General features: G+C 29.4%; 9 protein-coding genes and 1 non-coding gene across 18 annotated transcripts in view; 6 read left to right on the top strand and 4 right to left on the bottom strand.

Moving 5' to 3' along the window:
- The window catches only part of Pfdn4 (prefoldin subunit 4), a 42562-nt gene extending 24735 nt beyond the window's left edge, over window positions 1-17827 (top strand). Inside the window, exons 2-5 of the mRNA XM_072022137.1 lie at window positions 16888-17008; window positions 17071-17175; window positions 17270-17386; window positions 17496-17827. Coding sequence (XP_071878238.1) covers window positions 16970-17008; window positions 17071-17175; window positions 17270-17386; window positions 17496-17648 — 414 coding nt within the window. The 5' untranslated portion in view covers window positions 16888-16969 and the 3' untranslated portion in view covers window positions 17649-17827. The remainder of the gene's footprint in view (window positions 1-16887; window positions 17009-17070; window positions 17176-17269; window positions 17387-17495) is intronic.
- Window positions 235-2410, top strand: Pmp34 (Peroxisomal Membrane Protein 34). The gene is made up of 8 exons (XM_072022122.1): window positions 235-377; window positions 460-520; window positions 996-1062; window positions 1146-1294; window positions 1352-1462; window positions 1678-1925; window positions 2002-2069; window positions 2134-2410. Exons 1-8 carry the CDS (start codon window positions 306-308, stop codon window positions 2276-2278), a joined length of 921 nt encoding a protein of 306 aa, XP_071878223.1. The 5' UTR covers window positions 235-305; the 3' UTR covers window positions 2279-2410.
- Window positions 2455-4822, top strand: LOC139997978 (uncharacterized). The gene is made up of 4 exons (XM_072022146.1): window positions 2455-2973; window positions 3102-3594; window positions 3759-3938; window positions 4349-4822. Exons 2-4 carry the CDS (start codon window positions 3130-3132, stop codon window positions 4376-4378), a joined length of 675 nt encoding a protein of 224 aa, XP_071878247.1. The 5' UTR covers window positions 2455-2973; window positions 3102-3129; the 3' UTR covers window positions 4379-4822.
- LOC139997948 (uncharacterized) lies at window positions 5219-8021 on the bottom strand. The gene is made up of 6 exons (XM_072022058.1): window positions 7894-8021; window positions 6583-7819; window positions 6327-6513; window positions 5850-6247; window positions 5521-5732; window positions 5219-5461 (listed from the first exon to the last, which is right to left on the bottom strand). Exons 2-6 carry the CDS (start codon window positions 7707-7709, stop codon window positions 5445-5447), a joined length of 1941 nt encoding a protein of 646 aa, XP_071878159.1. The 5' UTR covers window positions 7710-7819; window positions 7894-8021; the 3' UTR covers window positions 5219-5444.
- Window positions 8170-9273, bottom strand: LOC139997979 (uncharacterized). The gene is made up of 5 exons (XM_072022147.1): window positions 9060-9273; window positions 8905-9001; window positions 8743-8827; window positions 8525-8677; window positions 8170-8444 (listed from the first exon to the last, which is right to left on the bottom strand). The coding sequence occupies exons 1-5, from the start codon at window positions 9271-9273 to the stop codon at window positions 8241-8243; spliced, it is 753 nt and encodes a 250-aa protein (XP_071878248.1). The 3' UTR covers window positions 8170-8240.
- Window positions 9407-11765, bottom strand: LOC139997974 (uncharacterized). Of its 2 annotated transcripts, none has more exons than XM_072022136.1 (3): window positions 11577-11765; window positions 10122-10471; window positions 9407-9919 (listed from the first exon to the last, which is right to left on the bottom strand). In XM_072022136.1, the coding sequence occupies exons 2-3, from the start codon at window positions 10352-10354 to the stop codon at window positions 9661-9663; spliced, it is 492 nt and encodes a 163-aa protein (XP_071878237.1). In that variant the 5' UTR covers window positions 10355-10471; window positions 11577-11765; the 3' UTR covers window positions 9407-9660. The 2 variants fall into 2 exon arrangements, with proteins under 2 accessions (XP_071878237.1, XP_071878236.1); XM_072022135.1 differs by having other exon boundaries at window positions 11482-11764.
- On the top strand, window positions 14290-16223 carry LOC139997965 (THUMP domain-containing protein 1 homolog). Of its 4 annotated transcripts, none has more exons than XM_072022120.1 (5): window positions 14290-14493; window positions 14757-15016; window positions 15088-15249; window positions 15311-15555; window positions 15632-16223. In XM_072022120.1, exons 2-5 carry the CDS (start codon window positions 14819-14821, stop codon window positions 15984-15986), a joined length of 960 nt encoding a protein of 319 aa, XP_071878221.1. In that variant the 5' UTR covers window positions 14290-14493; window positions 14757-14818; the 3' UTR covers window positions 15987-16223. The 4 variants fall into 4 exon arrangements, with proteins under 4 accessions (XP_071878221.1, XP_071878220.1, XP_071878219.1 ...); XM_072022119.1 differs by having other exon boundaries at window positions 14290-14547; XM_072022118.1 differs by having other exon boundaries at window positions 14292-14605.
- Window positions 16372-16443, top strand: Trnaq-cug (transfer RNA glutamine (anticodon CUG)). The gene has a single exon. It is a non-coding gene; the product is annotated as a tRNA-Gln (tRNA).
- Window positions 17828-17976: 149 nt separating the features above from the next.
- Window positions 17977-21570, top strand: LOC139997949 (SET and MYND domain-containing protein 4). 3 transcript variants are annotated; one of them, XR_011803153.1, is made up of 7 exons: window positions 17977-18628; window positions 18777-18979; window positions 19053-19710; window positions 19767-20053; window positions 20207-20490; window positions 20577-21281; window positions 21355-21570. XR_011803153.1 is itself a non-coding variant. In XM_072022060.1 (7 exons), the coding sequence occupies exons 2-7, from the start codon at window positions 18793-18795 to the stop codon at window positions 21360-21362; spliced, it is 1902 nt and encodes a 633-aa protein (XP_071878161.1). In that variant the 5' UTR covers window positions 17977-18628; window positions 18777-18792; the 3' UTR covers window positions 21363-21570. The 3 variants fall into 3 exon arrangements, 2 of the variants coding, with proteins under 2 accessions (XP_071878161.1, XP_071878160.1); XM_072022060.1 differs by having other exon boundaries at window positions 20577-21054; XM_072022059.1 differs by having other exon boundaries at window positions 20577-21570.
- On the bottom strand, window positions 19962-25932 carry Neos (nuclear receptor coactivator protein neosin). 3 transcript variants are annotated; one of them, XM_072022056.1, is made up of 7 exons: window positions 25306-25932; window positions 24358-25153; window positions 24200-24283; window positions 23931-24130; window positions 23435-23860; window positions 20167-22604; window positions 19962-20080 (listed from the first exon to the last, which is right to left on the bottom strand). In XM_072022056.1, the coding sequence occupies exons 1-6, from the start codon at window positions 25538-25540 to the stop codon at window positions 22405-22407; spliced, it is 1941 nt and encodes a 646-aa protein (XP_071878157.1). In that variant the 5' UTR covers window positions 25541-25932; the 3' UTR covers window positions 19962-20080; window positions 20167-22404. The 3 variants fall into 3 exon arrangements, with proteins under 3 accessions (XP_071878157.1, XP_071878156.1, XP_071878158.1); XM_072022055.1 differs by having other exon boundaries at window positions 20167-22607; window positions 25306-25853; XM_072022057.1 differs by having other exon boundaries at window positions 20167-20375; window positions 25306-25853.
- Between the last annotated feature and the right edge of the window lie 34 nt (window positions 25933-25966).

Genomic DNA, 25966 nt, shown 5'->3' with positions numbered 1-25966 from the left:
TACGTAAATTAATCGATTATATCATTTAATCGATTGGTTCGATTGACTCGATTGATCTTTCGATTTATAAATATTGTGAATAATTTAAATCTAAAATCGAGCTGCTTATCGCGATGTCTTTCATATAAAAATGATAATTGTATTCTTATTTTAGTTGATTTGAAATTAAAATTTACAAATATGTATATATTTACAGAATAATCATTGATGTTATAACATAACACGATTCAGTAAGGAATACTTAATATAACTCGAATGAATTTCATTCTAATAAATAAATTTACGAAAGCGAATGATTTGTAAAAATGGGTGGCGGAGAACGCAACAGAAGCATTTTCAGTTATGAAACACTAGTTCACGCGGTATCCGGCGCTGCTGTAAGTATACATTAAAGAATTTTGAAAAGTTGTTAAATCTTTAGTGGTATATAAATTAATTTTTGGCTATGGTGTTTTACAGGGCGGCGTTGTTGCGATGACAATATTTTTTCCTTTAGATACAGTACGAAGCAGATTACAATGTAAGTATATTAAAAAATTATATATTTGACCTATTTGTAATAATCGTTAAATAAAAGTCACATACTTCGTAAAGATTATAGTAGTATGTTTGTGTACATTGGCTAAATGCATTTCAAAGAATCGATAGATTTGAAAACGACAGATTTAGAATAGATACAAGTGTTTATGACATAAAACATTAGATTAATTTTCGCACCGCTGACTGAGTATATTGCGCAAAAATTGCATTAAGTAAAATGTCTTCATGAAAGAATTCAAATTAATTGATAAATTAATATAACACTTACATAATTAATCTCTAACTATCACGAATAACCTTGTAGTTAATCTTCTAACCTACAGTATCGTGTAAGAGACGTGGTACGTCGATCAAGCCAAACATAAACAATATAAAATCCTAGAAATACAATAGATATTTACGTACATATATTTAGACATTTACACATTATTATCAAAGTTTATTTTTTGTTGTAGTGGAAGAAGACCGAGAATCGAAAAGTACACTTGCTACAATCCGTGATCTCGCTGCAAAGGAAGGACCGTAAGTTTTTTTGTTTTATAATACGTTTAATGAATCATAATTATTGAAATAAAAATTTCGTTGCATTTATGGTAACATCCTAGAGCCACCTTGTACAGGGGAATGGTACCAGTTCTTCAAAGTCTATGTGTTAGCAACTTTGTTTATTTCTACACATTCCATGGCTTGAAAATGCTCAGAGCAAGCAAGAATCAATCAGCTGGAAATGATCTACTGGTTGCATCAATTGCAGGTATGGTATTTAATAAAAATCACTTAAAAAGTTTTTGCTTAAAAATCATTGTTTTAGGTGTAATTAATGTTTTAACAACGACACCATTATGGGTAGTAAATACTAGACTGAAAATGAGAGGCATCAGCAACACTCAGGAAAGAAATAACTATTACAATACCTTATACGGTACGTTTTTGTGACATCAGAATTAATAAATTGGTATCAATAAGTTTTGAATGAAGTTCAACTTCTGACACGTGTACAATAAATACTGTTTAATTTTTTATAAAAATATAGTCTATATCTATGTAAATATTACGCTTAATCTAGAAAATAACTGTAAGTACTAGAAATGAATTATTGTTAAATTAATGAATTTCTATGGCACATTACCTGTTCAGGTGGTCTTATGTATATATGGAAATACGAAGGTTTAAAACAGCTTTGGGCTGGAACTTTGCCAAGTTTGATGCTAGTTATGAATCCAGCCATTCAGTTTATGACTTACGAAACTGTTAAAAGAAAAGTTCTTGCATCTCTACATGGTGTACAACCATCTGCATGGACATTCTTTGTTATTGGTGCTATAGCCAAAGCGGTTGCAACCATACTAACTTATCCATTGCAATTAGTTCAAACGAAACTGAGAGTATGTATTTACATTATTTTAATTATTTTCTAAGCTTTCATAAAGACTGTACATATAGCATGATTTTAACTTCTAGCATGGTCATAAGTATCCAAACCTGCCACCAGACGCTGGTAGCTTAGAAATTCTATTTTACATATTAAAGTAAGTAATATTTTTATAAAATGACACAAATATAATTGTATTCAATGCGAATTCTTATTTTCAGGAAACAAGGAGTAAGAGGACTATACAAAGGAATGGAAGCGAAATTATTGCAAACCATTCTCACAGCGGCATTAATGTTTCTAACTTACGAAAAAATTTCAAGACTCGTTTTTCGCATTCTTTTGCATAGACCGACGTTAAGATAACAAATTTGGAGCAATATTAGTCAGCAACGTTAATATTGTTCTCCGTGTAAAGTCCTTTTCTATTGTAATAGAATAATAGTATATAATACATATATGTAACTTATATTGTAAAAAAATATTGAGAATACTTTCTTATAATATAATATATATAATATAATTCTTATAATATAATAATAATATAATGCTTTAATATAATTTTCATAGCAACTAGAAATAAAAGAGAAAGAAGTATTTAAGGTATTTTTAAAATTTACTTTATTGCGAAATTTTATCATGTACCTTAGCGATCAACGAGTTAGCATTGAAATGTTATGCAAAACTCTTTTGTTTAACCACAAACGCCAAACTACATAACACAAAAATATCCTTCACACTTCTACGTATATCCGGAAAATGTGAACTCAACCATCGAGAATACTGGCGAATCTCAAGAAAACACATTTCCGGTTTCAGTCGCATTTTCGTCGTCGATCCAATCACTCCACCTCGCTTGTATCGCAGACGCGAGAAATAGAGTCGAAATGGAGCGATAAACAGGCTGAATGTGTAAATCTTGTTGATCAGAAGAGTTTGTCGTTGAAGAAAGTCGAGCGCAAATCCACAAAGGCCATTCTAAGATTCTGGAATAAACTCAAGCATCGCAAAAACGCGAGAAAGAAAGTAGAACCTATTACAAATGAATCATTAGCTTCCGTGTAAGTTTCTATATTAAAATATCAAAGAAAACTCACTTTTCGAATAATTTGTAAATGCAAATTTGACCTCCGCATTTTTAGCAACCTATAATATAATATAAATAATAAGAAATGTTAATTTACTTCAGACGGAATTATAGTCATGTTGAAGAAACAATGAGCGCTAGATCGCAACGTGGGACCCAAGACACGCCAACGACCAAACGATTTCGTAGCCCGCGCATTACCGTGAGAAACCGAACAGTAAAACCACATATAACATACGATTACGATGCTGCTATCAGTCAACCGGATGTACCGAATTTACTAGATTATAAGAATATAGGTCGTGGTGTGATGGTTAGTGGAGTTCCACTTAGAAAGAAAGCTCTAAAGACTCGCTTAAAAGGACGAATTATATCAAGAAAGAATTTTCAGAAAAGATCTCAGGAATTCAGGACGAAGTCGCTGATCCAAAAGAACGCCTCACCCATCAAAACACATAAACGATCACCCAGTAGGATTAATCAAAAAACGATGGCCTCTTCCAGTATCTTTGAGAAAGAAAATTATATCGGAGAAAAAGAGAATATTACCAACAATGATATCAATAACGTTGAACATTTGTCAAACTCGTTGAGGGTTTGTACATCTTTTTCCTACCTCGCTCGTTCGGAATTTTGTTCTTGAACTTAATTTTAAAACTTATTTTGATTAAGAAAATCACTTTACTTCATTATGGTGACATGTAAATTCGTTATATTTAGAAAAATTTAGTAGTGGACGCTAAAAACATTTCGTACAAGGATACGAAAGAGGCGATTGAGAATGATACCAATAGTCAAATGACACAACAGATGAAAAACGAGACGTCAGAAGATTATGAAATTGCTAAAAAGAAATCATCAGTTCAAATCAAGGGCAGTAAAATTCCTCGTGCGAAGATAGCTGTTTTTCCAGTTCATACGTTTTATGAACTACATTCGGTAATGTAATATACGTAAAGATAAAAATTAAATTAGGCTAGAGATTAAACAGTAATAAATTACTTGTGCGATAGACGAAAAAAGTAAAAACGAAAGAATCTTCTCACTTGAAAAATTCCACGACAAACTCTCCTACTGACAAGTTAGTTAAAAAATAAAATAAAAGATAATTACATTCTGTTATCAATGAACATTTATTGTAATAATTAAACATGAATTTAAAGCATCGATATCTCAGAAAAAAGTATGAAAAAAAAATCATCCAGTAAAGAAGAACAAAGTATTCATAAACAAGATGTGGTTCGTTTCAACGAATTACAAAAGGATACAAGTACACGCGATAATTTTTAAAATCTATATCAAGGGAAAAATATTCATTGACTCAAAAACATTCATCTTATCTAGAATAGTTTGGAACAAAGAGGAAACTTCGACGTTAGAGGCAGACGAAGAAGCGGAGGATGGTGGATTAACATCGGCCGACGAATCCCCGGCTATTATTAGTAGCATCGATGACCCTCGCGTTTTAACAATTCTACGAAGTTTGAAACTGAACTGCCCTTGCAAATCGTGCAGCGAACACAATCCAGCTTCCAGAAATCAACAGGAAGATAACAGCGATTTAAAGAGTTCGTCCCCGGAAGAAATCAGAAAGAAAAAATGGTTAAAACGATATATTTAAAATTATCTACTTGAAACTCAGAGTATAATGATTGTCACGATAATTACATGTGATTATCAACAGGTCATTGAAATATCGAAAATACATCGAGACGACTTCAGAGGATGTGGATATTTCGTCTGATTGCAATAGCGAATACAGTAAAAAAGAAAAGAGAGGTCAACACAAAGCGAAATATATTTTAACTCATCGTATCAAAACAAGCTCGATAGTACATGCACCACCAAAAATTACGAATCGTCGACGAACTAGTTTCTCCTTTTTTAATACCCTTTTTGACATTGTTTTCTGGCCTTATTTATTTTTGAAAACGAATCGATGAGAGCTGACTTTCTTCTTCGTTTTTGGAAAGATAATATTTAAGAAGAAATGGTACGAGCAATAGATCGATAATTAAAAAGTTTCATGATCTCTTTAAATATCTTTGTAGAAATATAGATACGAAACTTTGAATTTACCATTTATTTTATGTATTGTATACGCATTATTTTTTACGACCTAAAAAATTGTATAATCTTATTAATTAATAATATATTTCATTCTACATATAGTGTTTACAAAATATTTCAGAAAGCATTTAAGATAGAGCACTTACGTATATGTTTAAGAAAATATATTTTTTATTATATATAATAAAAATACAAATCAGAATACGCATAATTCTTCGAGTCTCACAATCAGCATAAACGTCAATTATTTACAACGATTTTATATGATAAAATGCAATGGTAAAACATTGCCGGTGTATTATAAAATAAAATTTTATGAAAAAATGTGAATAATGAATACAAAAAAAATAAGAGATACAAATGTCTTCCACGATTTTACAACACACCGATTGCTGAAAGTATAAAAAATTATGTCAATACTTTTTTATTAAGTTCTTCTCGTTTGACCTACCTTTCTTTGTGGGTGTTGATATACTCCTATGAAGTTTTTTCGAAAAAAATGATAAAGTTAGCCTGTCGTAAAGATTATCAATTTCATTCACAGTGTTCTCCAAGATTCTTGTAAGAGCCTTTTCATTTTGCACCAAAGCTTTATCAGCGATCAAAGACAAGTGCAAATAACCCCGATAAGTTAACAACGAACATCCAATCCCCGTGTAACTCCTGAAAGCAATAACTCTGAAAGCTGTGGTACTTCCAATCTTTTTTTTTTTTTTTTTTTTTTTTATTAAAACATTATATAAAATGACAGGAAGTATATGGCATAGAAAAACTTGTAACCTGTTTGGTATCCAAAAAACGATATTTTTCAAAGGATAGCCCATCAGTTTTACTTCCTGAGGACCAACTAAATTGCTAAACACCATCGTGCTGTAACTCCTAAAAATCGGTCGTAAAAATTTATCAGGCAGCACAGCTGTGAGATACTTCATGACCAAAAAATTCACTTTGTAATCAGGACTCTTTCTGAGCGAATCATTTGCTCTCTTAATAGCATCAAGGCGTTCTAAAAGTTGAGAATTTTCACGTGGATCCGCAAGCTGTTTGCCGTTTATCTGCGAAATACAAAGCGGCAATATACCAACTGAGAAATTATTTTGCAACGGAAGGTTCTCGCTCCATTCCTCGATTTTCATCGGTAGAACGACGCTTAATTTCGTTGGAACCGGTTCGTTCATCTGTAAAATTTAAATTAACGTAGAAACAACTATTGGCGAAGAAAATTCAAATACAGGTAAAGAATACGTAACCACTTACTCGAAGAAAGTACTTGTGTAAACTAACGGATAGAGCAGCTAATAGTACGTCTCCAAATCTTGCGCCTGTGATGCTTCTTATGTTCTGAATCTTTGTAAACAGCCTCTGATTGCAGGCGTTCTTGAAATCATCCTCGAGCCAATAAGAGATCAATTTTTCACCTGATAATTCTGCTCCATGGAGTGCGCTACGATAAAACATTTTATAATATTTTTAACGTGTTTGGAAAGAAAAGTTAGTGAACGAATAAACAAACCTTTTGTCCATGCTACGAAAAGCTTGTTGAATCAAGCAACCAGGAGCATTTATGATAATCTTCGTCATTTTTAAATAATTCTGCACCTTTTTCCAAACAATTTCCGAGAAAAAAGTATTTAATTTATCTCGTTCTCCCATTAGAAATAGTCTCGTTTCCTGTCTCAATTCTTCCAAGGTAACATTTCGCAGGTACTCTAGTCCCTCGTTGAACCGTTTCTTTAATAATTTAACGACATGTGGAAACACCATTAAATAAACGAACGGCATGGTAGCCGACGTAACATCCTTTTGAAATGTAGTGCTGTTTAAGCTGTTGTCGATGTTCAAGCAAGGATTCACAGGATTCGTCACAGGTACTGTCACATTTGACTTCTTCGTTTTCTCGCTCTTCATTCTAAAACTCGTATGCTCCAACTGCAAGAACGTTTCTGGGACCGGTTCTTTGTCGATAATAATGTCCCTAAAGAATTTGAGGAGAGCCATACCATCGCCTAAGGAATGATGGACACGAAACAAAATAGGAACCTTGATTTTGCTCGTCAAACGTTCTTCCATTCGTCGAAGATAATGATGACTCGACCTGGGACAACATTTCCCAATTAAAATCTCCCAGGATGCTGTATGATTCTCCGGTAAAGGCTGATTGCAAACGTTCGACAAAACTCTTTTCAAGTGACCGTTATAAATATTGTCACAGGATCCGTCGCAGTTCCCACGCTCATATTCCAACCATCTGATCCGTCCTTTCAGATCGATCTCTTCGCTCCTCTCCCAGAAATAGTAGCCGAATTTTCTCTTTCTCTTATACAGTAACTTCTCGAAAGACGAGCACACTATACGGTTTTTTGCCAAATCTCGAAAACTCTCCAAGAAGTTGGCGTTCGAATGTCGAGCATCTTTTTCTAAGATCATTAGGATGTTGTTCACAGAAAGTGCCGATGATTGTTCCACAGCCCAAACGCAATCCGTCCCATCAAGAAGACCAGCGAATTTATCCTTCAATTGTATCCTTAGAACGATCTCTACGATTCGACGATAAAAGTACGAGCATATCAATAGTAAAATAATTAGCGGAGAGAAAAGAAAGGTATAGAGCATGAAGAATGCTTCGTATATTTTCGTCATGATGTTTTATCAACTTTACACTTGTTGAATCCTTCTGCTTCGAAAATGCGAAATCTTGTTCAGATTCGATGTTTTGTCGTTATATTTTTTATCGCACTGATCGGTTACACCTATAAAAACGAATTAGAGGTCAACGAATTAAAGTATCGAATATTTATTAATCGGTTAAAAAAGATCAACTTACACGAAGACTAATAACAATCAGATAACCCTGAGTTCTCTCAGTGCTAATCAGCACCAAGTAAGACTAGTCTGAACAAAGTTGTTGCTTTTATAGTGAAGCACTTGTCATCGATCGCCGCTAACTTAATTTAATGTGTCTCTTTCATCCGGTTATTACCTTTAGAGTTGCATAATTCCGATGTTCTTAAACAGTGACCCTCATGTTTCCACCTACGATCTTCTTCTTAACCCGCTCGAACTCTGCAACTGTATGGTTTTACGGATCTTATCTTTGAAAAGTTTGCACGTAAAATCTCTCATGAAAAAAATGAACAGAGCTTACAATTTCGGGAAAATCGACTAAACGGTTTAATCAAAAGAAATAGCGCTGCTATTTCCGCTAGTTTTGTAACTGCGTTTCGCTTTCTGCAGAAGAACTCTTAAAAAAGAATTTTCGTAAGCCAGCCCGTCACTACGTCGAATTTCTCGAGCTGACAACGCATCTTTACCGAGTATCGAAGATATTTCAGAATCTTTTTCGAACGCCCCGTCGTTTGATTTCCTCAATGTATCCTAATACATAATTATTTTCAGTTTTCAAAATGTTTATTGAATATTTTCTATCTAATGTTCGCTTCTTCAAATATTTCAACCTGTAACGTTTCGATAGAACCACGTAACAAAATTTCTTGCTCATCTTTTCGTCTTTTTAAAGTCAAGTATTTTTTACAAATACTTTCCACGGATTCGTTCCGTTCGACGAGTCTATCACCAAGCGTTAATAATTTTTGTTGAAGACTACTGATCTAGAATCGATCAATTTTAGCGATAGAATTAACAGAAATATGTTAAAACGTACAAAATTATGTACCTCCTGCGTTTTTTCTTTAAGAAGCAAATTTCGTGAATTAAGTTCTCGTTTTAATTGCTCGTTGCGCGTTAATAAAGCATCATACCTAGTAAATATTTTAAACATCAAATTTTTTAAACGTTTATTAATTTGTGTTATAATGTAAATAATAAATAATGCTACTTTTGATGCCAAGATCTTTGTACTTCCTTTTTCAAAGAATCTGGCAACGTAATATCATTTCCAAGACGAATGTCAGTAACACTCTGTCGAAATAAATCTACAAACATAATGTCAATAACGTTATTGTTCCTCACGGTTTAAACATTCCCACATACTGAGCATATTTTTATTGCGTTTATTTGCTTTTCTGAGATCGTCCATCATTATTTTGTTTTTTCCTTTTAAATTTGAGTATCGTAGCCATCGCTCCGCTTCTAAGCTCCGGGTAATCATCAAACTTTCCTCCAAAGATTTTATGGTATTGCGTATATTATTTATTTTTACAATCATTGCTTGCACGCGAGAATCTTCCTTACGTTCTTGATACATTTCATAATTAACATATCTAACAAATATCAATTAATTGAATACCGATATGAATGAAGAAGCATTTGAATGTTGCTACATTCTTGCTGTTATATTCGGGATAACATTTAAATTATCAAAAATATAAATCATCGAGTTTTAATTTTTCCTTCTTTTTTTATTAAATTACATAATTTAAATAATCACAGTATAACGATATCGCAACTTCAATGAGTAAAAGTATACAAAAAATATACGACATTCGTCATCGCATATATAGATTGTTACATGAAACATGTTTCACGTATTAACTTTTACACATTTAAAGAAAATGGAGAATAACTTCCTGTATCTATACGAATGAAGTTTTAAAGGCACGAAGATACAAAAAAAAAAAGATATGTTCATTAATTATTTAATTAATGGACACGGTTTCGATGCATATTGCTTGAAACTTTCATGAACATGATTCAAATGATCGCGACACCGATTTTTGGTATCTGCTAATATGCTGAGTAAAGAATCCCTCGAATTGCTATTTAACGCTTCATTGAAACGTTGTAGAAGTTCCATATCTATCTGCCGTACACCGCCCAAATCTTCAGCTATTTCTTTCACTTGCATAACTCTGTTGATTAACGGCTCCAGTGTTGTTCCCTTTTTCGAGTGTCTGGAAATTCATTATTCACTTATCAGTTAACTGTTTTATCGACTGATAAAAGCGTTTCCCTTCCAAGCCTAACATTTCAAAAATGGCTACCGCTTAAAAGATAATTTTCTCAAGAAAATGATTTAAAAGACAGTCTTCAAAAATAATATGTATTTCTTAAAACTCGATTGTTATTATTTTTGACAAGAAATAGATTACTTACGAAAAGTTTTTCTCTTCTGTGATAATCTGCAAACATGTTTCGTACAATGCCAAACACTTGAGATTGTCCGTGAGACCACGTTGTTCCAAAAAGTTTCTAAAAATCTGCCTTCCACGTGGATGAATCAGAGTTTTATGTATATTATCTGTAATCTGATCTAAATCATGGATACTTAGTCCAGAAGTACATTTTCCGATGCAGCCAATGGTTTGGCTTGGTAAAGAGGACTGCATATTTCATTGCTTTTCGTTACAAGTGACTGAACTCGATATAACTGATCTATATGTGATTCTACGTAATTCAAACATATGTTATCTAACTCATATGCGATAGATCGTATAGCCACGTACCTGTTGGTATAGAGAAAAATCTGTTATAAATCTTATAAATAATTAAATTCGCAATATAATCTTAACATTCAAAAGACAGAAATTTATTACCAAAGATATTATCTGGAAAGACTAAATTAACAACGAGAGATATAAAACTTAACGAAATGTAACAAAAGAAAAGATTTTTCTTAATGAATGTGTAGAGTAAACGTCTTCACAATAAAACAGAAATAAGAAATTACAAAATCACCGAGGACATTATTACGGTAACAAACGTGAGTATACGTGTTGTTATCTAAACCGAGAAACCAACGTCACACAAAACTACCGCAGATTAATAAAAAGTTCCCATTGACGGGAAAGAAAACGATAAACAATAGACTATACCTATAACTTAGTATTTTATAAAGCTGGATTTATGAAAGCAAATAATACGCTAACAATGACGAAGTACAATAGTTGAATTAATATCTTTAAAAATAATCGGCTAATGTAGCAAAATAATTGGTAAATATTTAATCGTCAAATTTGAGCATGTCATTTTGTGATTCATAAATAAAGTCGCTTAAAAAATGTCTACGCTATTAATTCATCATTAAATTACAAATTTTCGAACATTTCTCAATTTACTATCACTATTTATCGTCTGTATACTATTATGAAACTAATTATCAGTTCAATTCTTGCTTTACAAAGAAGCACATGACATTTCAGTTATACATACATATATATACACAAACATAATCGAAGAGCGGTATCGCTCACTCGCTTCACTTAGGAGAACCCAAACAGAACAGTATTGATCGCAATTTTAAAGAAACCGGATTCACAGTGGCTGATTGTCTTATAGCAAGGGTTCCTTACAGGAAATGAAACGACGTTTCAGTTGATGTTCATAAGCTTTCATAACCAAACACTTATTCATTCACTTCTTTGTTTACACAAGTTTACTTCAAAACTCATAACAATATTAATGCTTCTCTCTTAACAGTAGAGTTAACACATAGTTATTAACAAAACTACATTACCTAAGTTCATTGGGGTCTGAATGTTGGAACACTCAAAATATTTATAAATAAATATTTGTAGTCATACACAGATTCATAACATTAACAGTACGTACTACATAGGTAGATATTATTTCTGAACGAGACGAGAATTTACCCCACGATGCTATTCTCGTGACGCCACGCCACAGACTGACGTGTAATTTGCCTGATGCCGAAAATACACTTGTCAAAGTTAAATACATCTACTAACAGTAAAAATATACATACAATGCATTGAAGATATTACATAGTAATAATGTTATTTCTAATCACAAATCTCACAAAAATTTTTATCAGATATTTCCTATATTTATATATATATATATTTTTTTAAGAAAAGTAATATTTAATATTAAAATAAAATTACTTTTATATCTAAATGTAAGTACTACACTTTTCTAATTTATGTCAATATAATTAAAGTATATTACAATCTATAAAATGTTCCGACGTTACTCTTATATCTAGCTAAATTCGTTCTGCATACCACAAATGGTCTTTGTTATTCGAAGCAGTCTCTGAAACAATTCTGAATCAATTATTCTGAATGCAGAACACATATACTTGACGACATTACTCGGCAGCAAATTCTTAAATACCGTTACGTAAAAATTGAGTTAAAATAATTTTTTATTATAGTGTTCAAATTAATCTTTATCTTTTTATATGAAAAAGAATTGACATATTCTTATCAATAAAAATTTCCATTCATAATTTACTGAGTTTAAAATAATATAATAATATAATTATAAAATAATATAATAATAATATATAATAAAATAATAATAATATGATTAAATATGTATTGGTATCACTTATCTTTATGTACTGTGAAATCGTAATTGTTTATTTGCTTATGTGTTACGATCTAAAATTGCCGCGGAAAAATACGCGGGAAAATATAATAAATTCCACAGGAATGTATAGCAAAGATTAAATTAAAAAATATCAATATATAATAATAACAATATTGCTAATTATTATATATTTGTAATTGTAAATATTCCAAAATAAAAAATTCCTGATTATAGATTCTGAATTTCCTGATCCTAATGAAGAATTTAATTCAGTTTACGAATAATCATATAAAAGTTTTAAAAGAAATTGGAGGCAATATGAATTATAACCTCCTTGCGATGAACTCGTATATTTATATAAATTTATATAAATGACATAAATGAAGTAATATTTTTATTTATTAATGTAATCAGAAGAAGTTATTTAAAATCATAAAATTAATAAATGAATATGATTATGAGTATAGATTACTTTTAGGACTTGAAAAGAATAGAAGTGTAAAGTCTCAATAAACTGAGAATTTTCAAGAAAAACAGAAAGGAAAGGATAAATAAAATACTTTGACATAAAGAATTAAATACTCCCACATCTATAAATACAATGAACTATATATTCCCAGTAACATTAGTAGGAAAGGTATTGAATGCAATGACAATTTTGATACAGATATTACAAAAAAAAGGAATTGTACTGAATTAAATATGTATTTTCATTTAAATTAAAACATTCATATGTATGATAAATTATTATATTTAAATTATAGCTGATACTCAAGAACCAAAAGATAAGAAACCACAATTAAATAAATCTGAAAAAATCATCATGATAGTAGATATTAAATGAAAATATGCTAAATTTTATACCTGAATGTAGTAAAAGATTCATATTATTTGCTTCATAATTTTATTTAGCAACAGAGACTCAATATCATTGAGAGCTTCCTCTTGGAATTTTTCAGCTCCGATTAGATTACACGATGGGCAATGTATTTATATGAGAGTAAAAAATAATGAACAGAATAAAATAAAAACAAATACACATTCAGTTTATTGTCAATACTACATAGCCAACTTATACTAAGACTGAAAGTGATAAAATTATAAGTGACTTAGAAATACATATTATCTCTTGTTTCCATTGATCTATATTTTACATAGAACTACTTTCAGATGAAAGTTTAAACAGACACTTATATTGGAATAAAATTTTGGAATAAAATAGTATTTGATCGAAATTATGTTAATAACAAAAAAAAAAAAAAATTAAATTTTACATTCAGAGATAGAAAGTTTGTAGAAGAAAAAGCTTTTCAGGAAGTAAATAGTAAAAGTTTATAAACCTTATTTATAAAACCTTAATAAAGTGCCATAAAATGTCAACAAGATCTATTCAAAATAAAAATAAAAGTATTACAAATCATAATGTTATAACCAATTCAATAACATTAAATCTTGTCGTCGAAACATGCAATGATGCAGTTAGCAAAGCTAATGTAATAGAACAATCCAAAAATCTGCAAATGAAAATAAAAGAAACAGTAATAACTTTCTTTTATATTATTTAATTTTTCTTTAATATAAATATTATAAAAAAAATGAAAATTATAGAGATATAAGAATTTCCTTGAGAGAATTATTACAATCAACATAAACACAAAAGATCATAAAGACCCAATTAATTCACATCAGATAAAGAATCGATCATTTCACTTTTTTTTAACTTTTTAACAAAAGATTGTTTATGATATAAACACAAAGAAGATTTTTGTAATACAGTCCGCCGAAATGTTAAAATGAAACACCTTTAAGTTGTAATATATTCTATTATTATTGTGATGTCATTACGATGAAGCGTATCGCCTAACATAATTTTGGTGTTAAGGTGCCGAAATTTATAACTCGACTAGCTAACTATATATTAATATATTTCACACATTTTAGCATAATACGTATTTTTATGTTTTTTTATATACTTTTTATATATTTTTACATATTTCTACAATTGTACATATTATTAATACCTATATAGAAAAATAAAAAATTGTATTATATAACTGATGCTATTGTAAATTTAGTTTAACCTTATATTTATATATACTATGTATAAATTACATAGAAAGTAGTGTTGGAAAATGATTGGAAGTGACATATAGGTACAGTAAGAGGGCCCTTAGATCGAATGATATACGAATAAGTTGGGTGTATTTACATGTAATTACAAACATACGAATAAACTGTCATTTAAAAAGTATAATTAGTTTCATATTTTGAATAATTAATGTGAAAATATTTTATTATATAAAAGCGTAAATATTTAATATACATAAAATCTAATATTAAAAATTTTACAACATTTGATTTATTAGATTTGCACAGCTCTCCACAGTATATATTAGTAAATAGTACCACATGCTTGTTTTTATTATCTATTATACAAAATAAAAATATATTTTTCAGGAAATCTTTTCATCTTCTAAATAAATAAAGTAAAATCCATAATACAGGAGTTTCTAGCAAGGATGTACGTCCAAAAGCGAAAAGAGAGTTACTTTCATAATCATAATTATAACCAAAAAAGACGTAAACAATTCAGTTTGGAACCAGGTATAAAAGGTTTCTTATGCACATGCAATTTTTCTGAAAAAGAATGTGTACGCGATGCTTATAAATTACTTAATGAATTTGCTGATGAAATTTATGGACCAGTTACCACAAAGGTACAGTGAAATTCAGCAATAATATAAACACATGTAGTAATATAAGAGTGTCAAACTTTTTTAAATTCAAGGACTTCGATAATGATAATTCCAAAGAAAAATCTGAGAAAGATGATTCTGTGAGTGAGACAAAGAACATTGATAACGAAGATGATATTTCAGTTGCATTAAACAAACAAATTAATGAATTAAAAGCAGAATATTCAAAGACAATAAATGCCAGAAGATTCCAGGTGAATTTATCAAATATATTTGTCTTCGAAAGACTTCAGATATTTATAATTTTTTTATTAGGTAGTTGATACTGGTGTGAAGAATGTAATTTTTATAAAAAGTACTTTGACAAATCCATTAGAATTAGTTACTAAAATTGTTAGTGAATTGGATAACACAAAACAGCAACGCACAAGATTTTTATTAAGATTACTTCCAATTGAAGTTATCTGTAAAGCAAATATGAATGACATTAAATCTAAAGCAGATGTAATGCTTGAAAAATATTTTGCACAGGAACCAAAAACATTTAGTATTGTATTCAAGTAGGTCTTTTAATCTACAAATTGTTTATAACTTTATTGAACTTTTAATATAAATATCAATCTAATTTTATTATAGTCGCCACAGTAACAATAATATACACAGAGATGAAGTAATCGAAGACTTAGCAGAAATAATAAACAAAAAAAATCCTGGAAATAAAGCAGATTTGAAAAACCCAGAACTTGCTGTAATTGTTGAAATGATACGTGGTTTTTGTCTTATGTCTATTGCTCCAAATTACTATAAATTTAAAAAATATAATTTACTGGAAATATGTAACACCAAAGAACCCACAAATACCACAAAACAGGAGGAAGAAAATGCTTCCATCGAGAAAAAAAAAGTGACAAACCCTGATAAAACAAATATAACAGAAAACAAACATTTAACAACAGAAATAATTCATGACAACGAAGAATCAAAAAATTAAATACGTAAATAATGTTAATACTACTTTATAAATCTATTATTATCTTATACCAACTAATAAAAAGTGCTACATTGTATGTATTAGTGATATTTTAGATTGTTTGTAAAATGTAAGTAATTTTTTGTAAAAATTATAAATTTATGTCTTATATAAATCAAAAAATAGTACATAATATATATTTATAAATATATATATGTAATATGTAATATCGATATAAATAAATGCATTGAATCGTAAGTTTCCATTTTTCATGATTAAATGTACATGTACATATGCAAATGTATACAACGAAAATTATTATAAACAAAAAAAAACATTTTTAAGTTTAAATTTAAAATTTTCTAAATAACTATATAAATAGTTTATAACAAAAGAAATTTCACAAGGTCCCATGGTGTAATGGTTAGCACTCTGGACTCTGAATCCAGCGATCCGAGTTCAAATCTCGGTGGGACCTTTGTATTTTCTTTTTTGTCATGTGTGTATATATATATATATATACATATTCTTATATATTAAACAATAATGTACTCATTCTACTTATCTTTTCCATTCATTAATAAATTGTATGTTACTTAAAATTAATAACAGAAAATATAAAAATGGCAAATTAGATTTAATGCAAAAGAACATTTAAAGATTTATTAACAAAATAATGCATATAATTAAATTAGTCATATTTATTATTATTAATTTCTATAGTCTTAATAGTTAATTTTGTATGCAGTTAAGAAAAAATAGTTTAATTTGTTAAAAAATGTATGTATCTATGTTACTTAGCTAGATAAATTGCACAAGCGCCTTTAGAAAGAATACACTCATTGATGCATTTCCAACAACCACTAGTCGCTTTTAAAGATATTAGCTTCATAAAATAATATTGTGAGTCGTGACTATTAGAACTAGACATTATTGTTTCAAAATTGTTATTTAGATTGCCATTAAACTGCGAATTAAACAGTTATAGCATACAAGTAACAAATATGTCAGCACGAAAAAACGTTCAAGCTGGATTCCAACCGGTACCTAAGAATCACCTACATTTTATTTTACAAACATAAATCTAACCTATTTTGCGTTATAGGACTCTGATGTTTATATTACGTACGAAGATCAACAAAAAATTAATAAATTTGCAAGACAGAATGCTAAAATGGATGACTTAAAGGAAGAATTAAAAGTTAAACAGGTATTAACTAATTTAGCGCTAGTTCTTACTTCATACCTCTTGTAACCTTATTTGGACATGTATAATTTTATATATACTGTACTGCCTTTTGCAGAATGAATTAAAGAACTTAGAAGATGCATGTGATGAAATAGTTCTTTTGGATGAAGATGCAAAAATTCCATATTACATTGGTGAAGTTTTTATTTATGAAGACTTAGAAAAGACACAGGTACATAATTCTCAATAGCACACTTAGTGTTCTTGGAGACAAGTATTGCTATTATTTTCATACAAAATGATAACATATTTAATATTCTTCCTGTTGTTCATGATTTTAGAATTACTTAGATGAGATTAAAGAAAAGAAGAAAAAGGAAATCTTTAATTTGGAAAGTAAATGTGTCGATTTGAAGAATATTATAACTGAGTTAAAAACACAACTATATGCAAAATTTGGTAGCCGTATAAATTTAGAAGCAGAGGAGGATTAATCTAGTCAACTATCCATATAATTTTTTTATAATGTGAAATAAACTTTTTATACTATATAGTCTCATGTCTTCTAATGGATATAATATATAAAGTTATAAATTTATGCATTTTTCATGTCATACATGTTAATTAATTGTTGTTATGTGATAAGCTCCTAATAAATTAATCATAATTCTTTAATGCAATGTTTCTTAAAGTTGTTTTTACCTTTCTGATGATATTAAATTCATTGCTATAGTATCCAATTATTATATTTTATTAGATATATTAAACATTAACTATTGCTTATATAAATATTAGTGCTCATGTATATCTCATGTATATATATATATGTATATCTAATTAAAGACTGTATTTAAACTTCAACGCTCTAGCAGCTTCATATCTGGATTGATGCCAAATTGTTCTCATTATAAAATGCTCATGCAATATGACTGAAAAAAAAAACGATTTCTAACATCTATATTGTTTAAATAACTATAAACTTTAGATTTTTTGTGTTTTTTCTTGTTAATATGTAATATTTTAATTATGTTAAACATAACTATTTTTGCAAATTGTACTTAATAAATGTAACGACATTAACTTAAAAGATACCAGCAAAGGATGATGAAATAAAAAACTTGAAATGTATATTATAAAATATATAACATATTAGCTTGCTTAAAAAATTCAGTTGTTTCAAATTTTTAAATTCCTTTTACAGATAAAAATGAAGAGAATATTTAAATATTCTATGTATGAAATATAAAGGTTTAGGCATCTTTATAACTTTTATATAAGTAATTTCTAATCTGTCTAATTTAACAAATGATTTAAAACTTGGTTACATAGTCATACAGTTTCTGCTTCCCTCTATCAACTCACTTGAGGTAATTTTAGTTTCACCTCTCAGTTTTGCTTCAACCAGTACATAGTTAACACTACAGTCCATTCAGTACCTTTTTATCTAGTGTACAAGTAATATATGAACAATCAGGTTTCTCTTTATTCTTCATTTTTATGAAACATATCATACACATTTACATAAAAAATTTATATAATAAATTTATTTTTATCTATGTATAATTTTAATTAATTTTAAAAATACTTATAAATATTATAATATATATTTTTTATGTAACAAGATTTTTCCAGAGCAATATGGATATAGCAAAGGAATTAGTATTAAATTTGAAACAAACTAATATATCACATGCAGGGTATGGTTTACAAAAAGAATGTGAATCTCTTATTGGTCATATTTTACAAAACATGGTAAAGTCTCAATTTCCAGAATTAATTCCTGAAGTAAAAAATGAGGAAGACTCTATCCACTATAGAGAAGAAGGTAGTAAATATTATCAATGTATTATAAATGAATATAAGTAATTTGTTCAGATATTATACTTGAAAAATCTTAGGAAACCAACATTTTGTAATGGGTGATGATAATGAAGCTATAAAATATTATACAATGAGTTTAGCATATGCAAATGATAATGAACTTATGTCATATGCTTATGCCAATCGGTCTGCTGCTTTATATAGAAAACAAATGTTCAAAGAATGTTTGATAGATATTGATGCTGCTTTAAGTCTTGGATATCCAGAAGAAAAAAGAAAAAATCTGAAAGAAAGGGCAGCCAAGGCTATCGAAGAAATTAAGAAAAGATTACAACTTACAAAGGATGATCATATTGATATAGAAACACTTAAGAATATGTGTTTATCAGAAAATATAAATGAGGAACCTGGAGGTGTAAGATATAGAAATGGAAATGTTAAACTTTCAGAAGATTTGAGTAAAAATTTTAGCATCAATGAAAAGAAAGATTCAATCAATGATTCTAATGGACTATCCAAAGATAATGATAAGGAAAAACAGTTAAGATACTTAGCTGATGAAGGTCCTTTAAAGTTAACTTATGGTCCAAGTAAAGAGGCTCCTGCTGCTAGTGACGGTATCAGCATTTCTTTTTCTGAAAAATATGGGCGTCACTTAGTAGCTACAAAAGAATTTAAACCAGGAGATATAATTACTATTGAAAATCCATATGCTTATGTTATTTATACACAAAGGTAAATCTATTTATATTAATATATCTACTATCATATATAACTTATATAAGTTACAGATATTATACACATTGTCATCACTGTTTATCAAGAAGCTATAATTTAATTCCTTGCTCACACTGTCCTGTGGCTCAATACTGTTCAGAAAAGTGTAGAAAATTAGCTTGGGAAATGGCTCATCAAATAGAATGTCCAATTATGGCATTAGTAGGAAACTTACTTAATGTTGATAAAGATAAGATACGAATGCTTACCAAAATTATTAGATTTCTCATTGTAGTAACATCAAAGGGCAAGAAATTTGATGAACTGCGAGTGGATATGGAGCTCGCTGAATCTAATCCAGGTAAGGAAGAACATTCATATTTTATAGCTAAAATAAAATAATGTAAGACAAAACTTGAGTTATAAGACAATAAAATAATTATAGGAGAAAACAAGAATTCAACCATAACATACTATTCATTTCTAGATTTTACAAAATATTTTTCTTTTGTAGATAACAGATCTGCAGGATTTACAGATGAAGGCATATTGGACAGTACCAGCGCACGATCTGCTTTGAGTCTCGCTACCAATATGACAACGCGACCACTTATTGGAATCAGTGCTTTTGCTTGTATCTCAGCTCTTGCAGCTATCCTCTTAGCCACTCAGACTAATTTCTTCTGCAATAAATATGAAGTGGACCAATTAAAAGATATTAGCAATTATCCAAAGATCATATTCTCTGGAAGCCTTATGTTTCGCGCCTGTGTTATAATGTCTTCAAATTGTTTTTCAGTAATTTATTTAGAAGATAATACATATATATATATATATGGAAATTATTTTAAAGCACTTTTATATTATAATTAACTTATTTTTAGGTGCAACAAGAACCAGGAATTAAAATAGGTTCAGGATTATATGTAACACATAGTTTGTACAACCATTCTTGCGCACCAAATACATTTCGTCATTTTGAAGAGCTAACAATGATTACTCGCGCTCTAAGACCAATATATCCTGGAGATCAAATATTCACAAATTATGGTGCTGCATATGCATATATGACAAAATCTGAAAGAAGAGAAAAAATAATACAAGACTATTTCTTTGAATGCGATTGTATCGCGTGTGCATTTGATTGGCCAACGTACGATGAAATTTTGCAAAAACACATTGGTTCTATCAAAAAAAATAAAGAGCTTGTAGAAAGATTAAAACCTTATAAGCAAAGACTGGTAAAAAATATGTATGATATTGATGCAGTAAAGTCAGTCCTTGATATATTATATAAGAAGGTATCCCAGCCGTGTGAAGAAATAGTACATGCGGAACAATACCTGAAGAGTTATTACTTAGGTAAATTTAAGTAAATAGACAGTTAACTTGCTTATACTGGTTTATATTTGTAGCTTCACTTACTTGTGAGTTCTTAACACTATGCTTTATATCCTGCAAACCACCTTTATTTAAATGCTTCACTTTGTACACTCATTTCTTGCTTATAAATCTAATAAGGCTGCTTGTAAATCCATGGCTTAAGCTGGTTTATAATAATTACATATTAATTGTTTGGGGCTGCAAGGGTATGTAAAAATGTAATGTATTAGACACTTAAAATTGGAACTCAATTTCATAAATATATTTTCTTGTTTTTAGACCCATAAGAGAGACATCAACATCATACTACATTATTAATGAAAGACATGAAATATTCCTAAAAACATTTTATTGAAGTTATACATGATATTTACCTAGTTCCTAAGAAAATGTGCTTCTTATACACAATACATTTGTGTAAATATTCAAACTAATAGAAATGTGTGTAATAACATAAATATGAAGGAAAAAATATAACAGAGATAATGAAATTGATGAATGAGTAAAAATTAAACAATCTTCATCATAATACGTGTATTTCTAATAACGCAATAGAAAAATTGATATATTGTGTATCTTACATAATCCATTATAAAAATCAAATGCTTTATATTCACATATAAAGAATACTTTACATTATTAAAAACTGTAGAAGTAATAGAAATAATCATGGCAATTCATTAAAATTACAATATAATAAATTCTATATATTAAGTTAAGGATAATAAATTGTCTAATCAAATTGTTGATTACTACTTCAGTACGTTACATATTGAAATAGTCTATATCATAAGAAACTATTTAATTATCAATAAAATATAATATTCGATTATATTTTAAACCTGTTAATATATTCAAAGAGTATTCAAAGCCTAGTTGTATAGTAATAGAAAAGAGAATTACCACGAGAGAAAATAAAATTAAATTTCTTTAATATTTAATTTCTCCATCGTTAACTTTATGTGAAATATAGTAAACTAAAATATTTCTTTTCTAAAAGTAAAAAGACTGAACCATTATACACACAAAAGTATTTGTGAACTATGCAGATAACATCTATAGAATTTACAAAGCATTATGAATTCTATATTTAAAATATACTTTTTTTAATACATATAAAAGCATGCTAACATTTTTTCAGAGGCAAATATCACAATTATCCTGAATGCAATCCTGTTAGTATTCTAATTTTTTATCAAATGCTTTCATAAAACTTCCATGTTATTAAAACAAGTGTGACTATTCATCAGAAAGAGTATGAATGTCAGAAAAATAAAGGAGATCCAAACCCCCAATTATTTATTATATGATAAATAAAATTGAAATAAATTAAAATCGTCCGATATTCGAAAAAGCAGCAAACAGAGGTGTTGAAGTTGTAGTTGGTTGCTGATCACCGATGCTTTTGAGTAAATTGCCTTGCAATAGACTGTCAAGTGCCTTTTGAACTGTCGGATCGTTTAGCAGAGGTGACGGTGAAACTCCCGTAGTAGTAGTAGTAGTTGTGGATGCTGTTGACGCAGTTGATGCTGCTGGCATAATATGATGTACTCATGAAGTTAGCAGTTGTAATACCAGCAATATATATATTCGAAGTTCGTTCGCTTTGATCACTGGATTGTATGGTAAGCAGCACAGTAGCACTACACGCACGAAGAACTTGATCAGAAACCCAAAGCGTACGAAGTTCGTTTGTGTTTTTTGATCACTCGTGCTCAATATTTATATTAAAATTTTACCTGAAATTATTTGTCTAAAAATTTCTTAGACAAACTTTACGTTTTTTTGTCAACATCGAATAGCTTTCAAACGCCATCATTAAGAATTTATATACACGATTTAAATTTTAAACATTTTCTTTGGATATGTTCATGAAAGATACACAAACAAATCCAGAAAAGAAAATAAGAAATAGGTGATCTAAAATCCGCAAGATACACCCATAACGACCTTTTTAAAAATGCAAAAAGTTGCAATAGGTCTGTTTCCTCAGGTTAAAAACGCGATATGGTTTCTATTTATAATACTGCTGTTTTTACGTAACGAATAAATCGGTAGCAGTATTTTTGTAACAAACAGAAGTACATATTGCAGTAAAACACAATATTATTGCACTTATAGTATGCGTATCTTTTCAATACCTTAGCAAAGGAATTTTTGTTAATAAATTAATTACTTCAAAAAATCACTGGAATGAAGATTGATAACGAACTTTGTAAACTCAAAATCCATTATACTTTTAAAATGTATGTTCTGCTAATTTATGAGTAATGTTATAATAATAGAAATTTGATATAAAATAATAAGATAGTATTTACATTTTGTTTATGCTTAAATAGTAAAATTATACAAATTTTACCTGTTCCCCAAGCAGTTGGCGGAACGGGTACTGGTGTTGTAGTAGGCGCTGGTACTGGACTAGGTGTTGGTGCAGATGAAGTTGTTTTATTACTGTTTAGGATATTAAGTATCCTAGATTGTAATTCTGCTTGTTTCGGATCACTGACTGTTATCGTCGTCGTGGCTGGTAAATCTTTTACATCCCCCAATTCAACTTGTACTTGTTCTTCACGTTTAATTTCGAGATATTTTATAACACGATCATATTGCAATACTGTTAACTGATGATTATCAGCCAGCATGTTTAAAAGAACCTGAATAGCATCAGGATGCCGTTCGTTTGCAAAAGGTGTATTCAATGGAACCGATCGTCCACCAGCTTTGTAATTAACAAAATCTCGTGATATTAGATTAATAGCATCTTCAACAAGCATATTTCTATGTTCTGTACAGAAAAATGAGATTTTATTAACACAATGATTTAGACATTTTAATAAAGTTATTAAGAAACCTACCCTGGGGTAAACCATGAAGAATGTTTAAAGTTAGGGAATGATGTTCTTGATTTATTGGTGTAACTACGACTGCATATAAACATCCCCGACTGGCAATATTTCCTAAAACTCTACTTAGAAGTACATCCTCATTTGGAAATAATAAATCAACTGTTAAACCAATTTTTTTCAACCTCATTTCGATACTTTCCGCATATTCCCTATTTATAAAAATTAATTACAAAAGCATTCAACAATCAAAAAGCAAACTAAATTATTTTTATACTTACGTTAATGCTTTGTTAACAACAATAATTTCACAGTCATTTTTCTCAGTTGTTGCATTTGAGTATTCATTTGATGTATTTGTATTACTGTTAAACAAAAATATTGATATTAATAAACAATTATTGTACAAGAAGGAAACATAAAAATATTCTTAACTTACTTAAAACTTATATTCATATCTCTAGGAGCAGAATTTTTAAAATCTTCATAACGGTTATTACTATCATTGAATGAATCTCTGCCAAAATTGTTCCCTCTTAATCTATCCCCTTGTTTATGTTCCCAATCTCTACCACCTTTATCATCTAAACGATTACCTCTATTAATAGGACTGCGATCTCTAAAGTTATTTCCACCTGAATTATCTCTATTTTTATTTCGATTTTTTCCACCTCTACTACCTCTTGGTCGACCACTCCCACCGCTATTCATGCCACCTCCACCACCGCTTTGATTCTGATTATTTGCATTTCGGTTTTGGTTTCCACCAGGCCTATTTTGGTTTCCACCTAGTCCAAATTGATTACCACCTCTGTTTTGATTAAATTGATCATTACCACTTCTATTCTGATTATTTGGATTAAAATTACTGTTCCCTTTATTTTGCATTATATTGTTAAATTGATCACTCCCATTGTTTCTATTTTGATTTCCAAATTGATCATTCACATTATCTCTATTCTGATTTCCATCCCCAAATGGATCATTTCCACCACTTCGAATTTGCATATTATTTACTTTCTGATTATCGCTTAACTGTGAATCACAACCAAAACTTTGATTAGTATTGAAATTTGAATTTCCTCCATAATTCTGGTTTCCACTATTAAAAGGGTCATTTCCAGCATTAAAATGATTATTGGCAGAATTAAATTGATTATTGGGTCCTCCTAATTGTTTTCCTCCACCTCCACCACCTCCACTGGATTGATTATCTTTTTTTGCTGGTCTAACATCTATTTAAAGAAATATTTAATAAAATGTGTTAATATATATTATTGTAAAAATAGCAACAAAGAAATAAGTGGAAAATTGCATTATTAAATACAAAAATAAAATAATAGGAATAATAGGAAACAAACAAAATAGGAATCATTCATGAAAATACCTATTCTTCTGCCTTTGAACATTGCTCCATCTTCATTTTGGATAGCTTTTTGAGCAGATTGTTCTTCTTCAAATTGAACAAAGCCAAAACCTCGGTTTATCGAAGAACCAACAACTGTCCCATATTTTGAAAAATGTTCTTCCAACTCAACTTTAGTCATATCATCAGTTTGTAAATGACCCACAAATATACGACTACTTACAGTAGCAGGATCTTTTAATAATCTTATATTCATTTTGGAATGATGTGTTTATAACAAATAATTCTCAAAAGAAAATAATTATTAGAATAGTAATACCAATTCCACTTAAATAACAAAGACTAAGGTTATGTTCGAATGCTGACGTTTACTTCTTCATATACTTCATTTAGATATATTTTAATCAACGTGACGATAACAATATCACGTAAGAGTAACAAGTTTTTATTCACTTCTTGTTTTGTCTCTAATTGTTATAGGGTAGTAATATCGACGAAATATTGTCAGTTTGAAAACAGAATATTTCAATCAACAATTGAAACCTGAAGGGGTCGCATATGATGGTATGCGCATACATCATAGATTTATTCATTAAGTACGTTCTGTTTTCGTACTTACTACACCTTCTCCAACGTTTTCAATTGTTAAACGCTGGCTACGTTTTCATTTGATATAGCTATG

This window comes from Bombus fervidus, chromosome 2 (genome assembly GCF_041682495.2).
Source record: "Bombus fervidus isolate BK054 chromosome 2, iyBomFerv1, whole genome shotgun sequence".
NCBI classification, from domain to species: domain Eukaryota; kingdom Metazoa; phylum Arthropoda; class Insecta; order Hymenoptera; family Apidae; genus Bombus; species Bombus fervidus.
The sequence above is the reverse complement of the archived record's forward strand: the minus strand, read 5'-3'. Positions and strand labels throughout refer to the sequence as shown.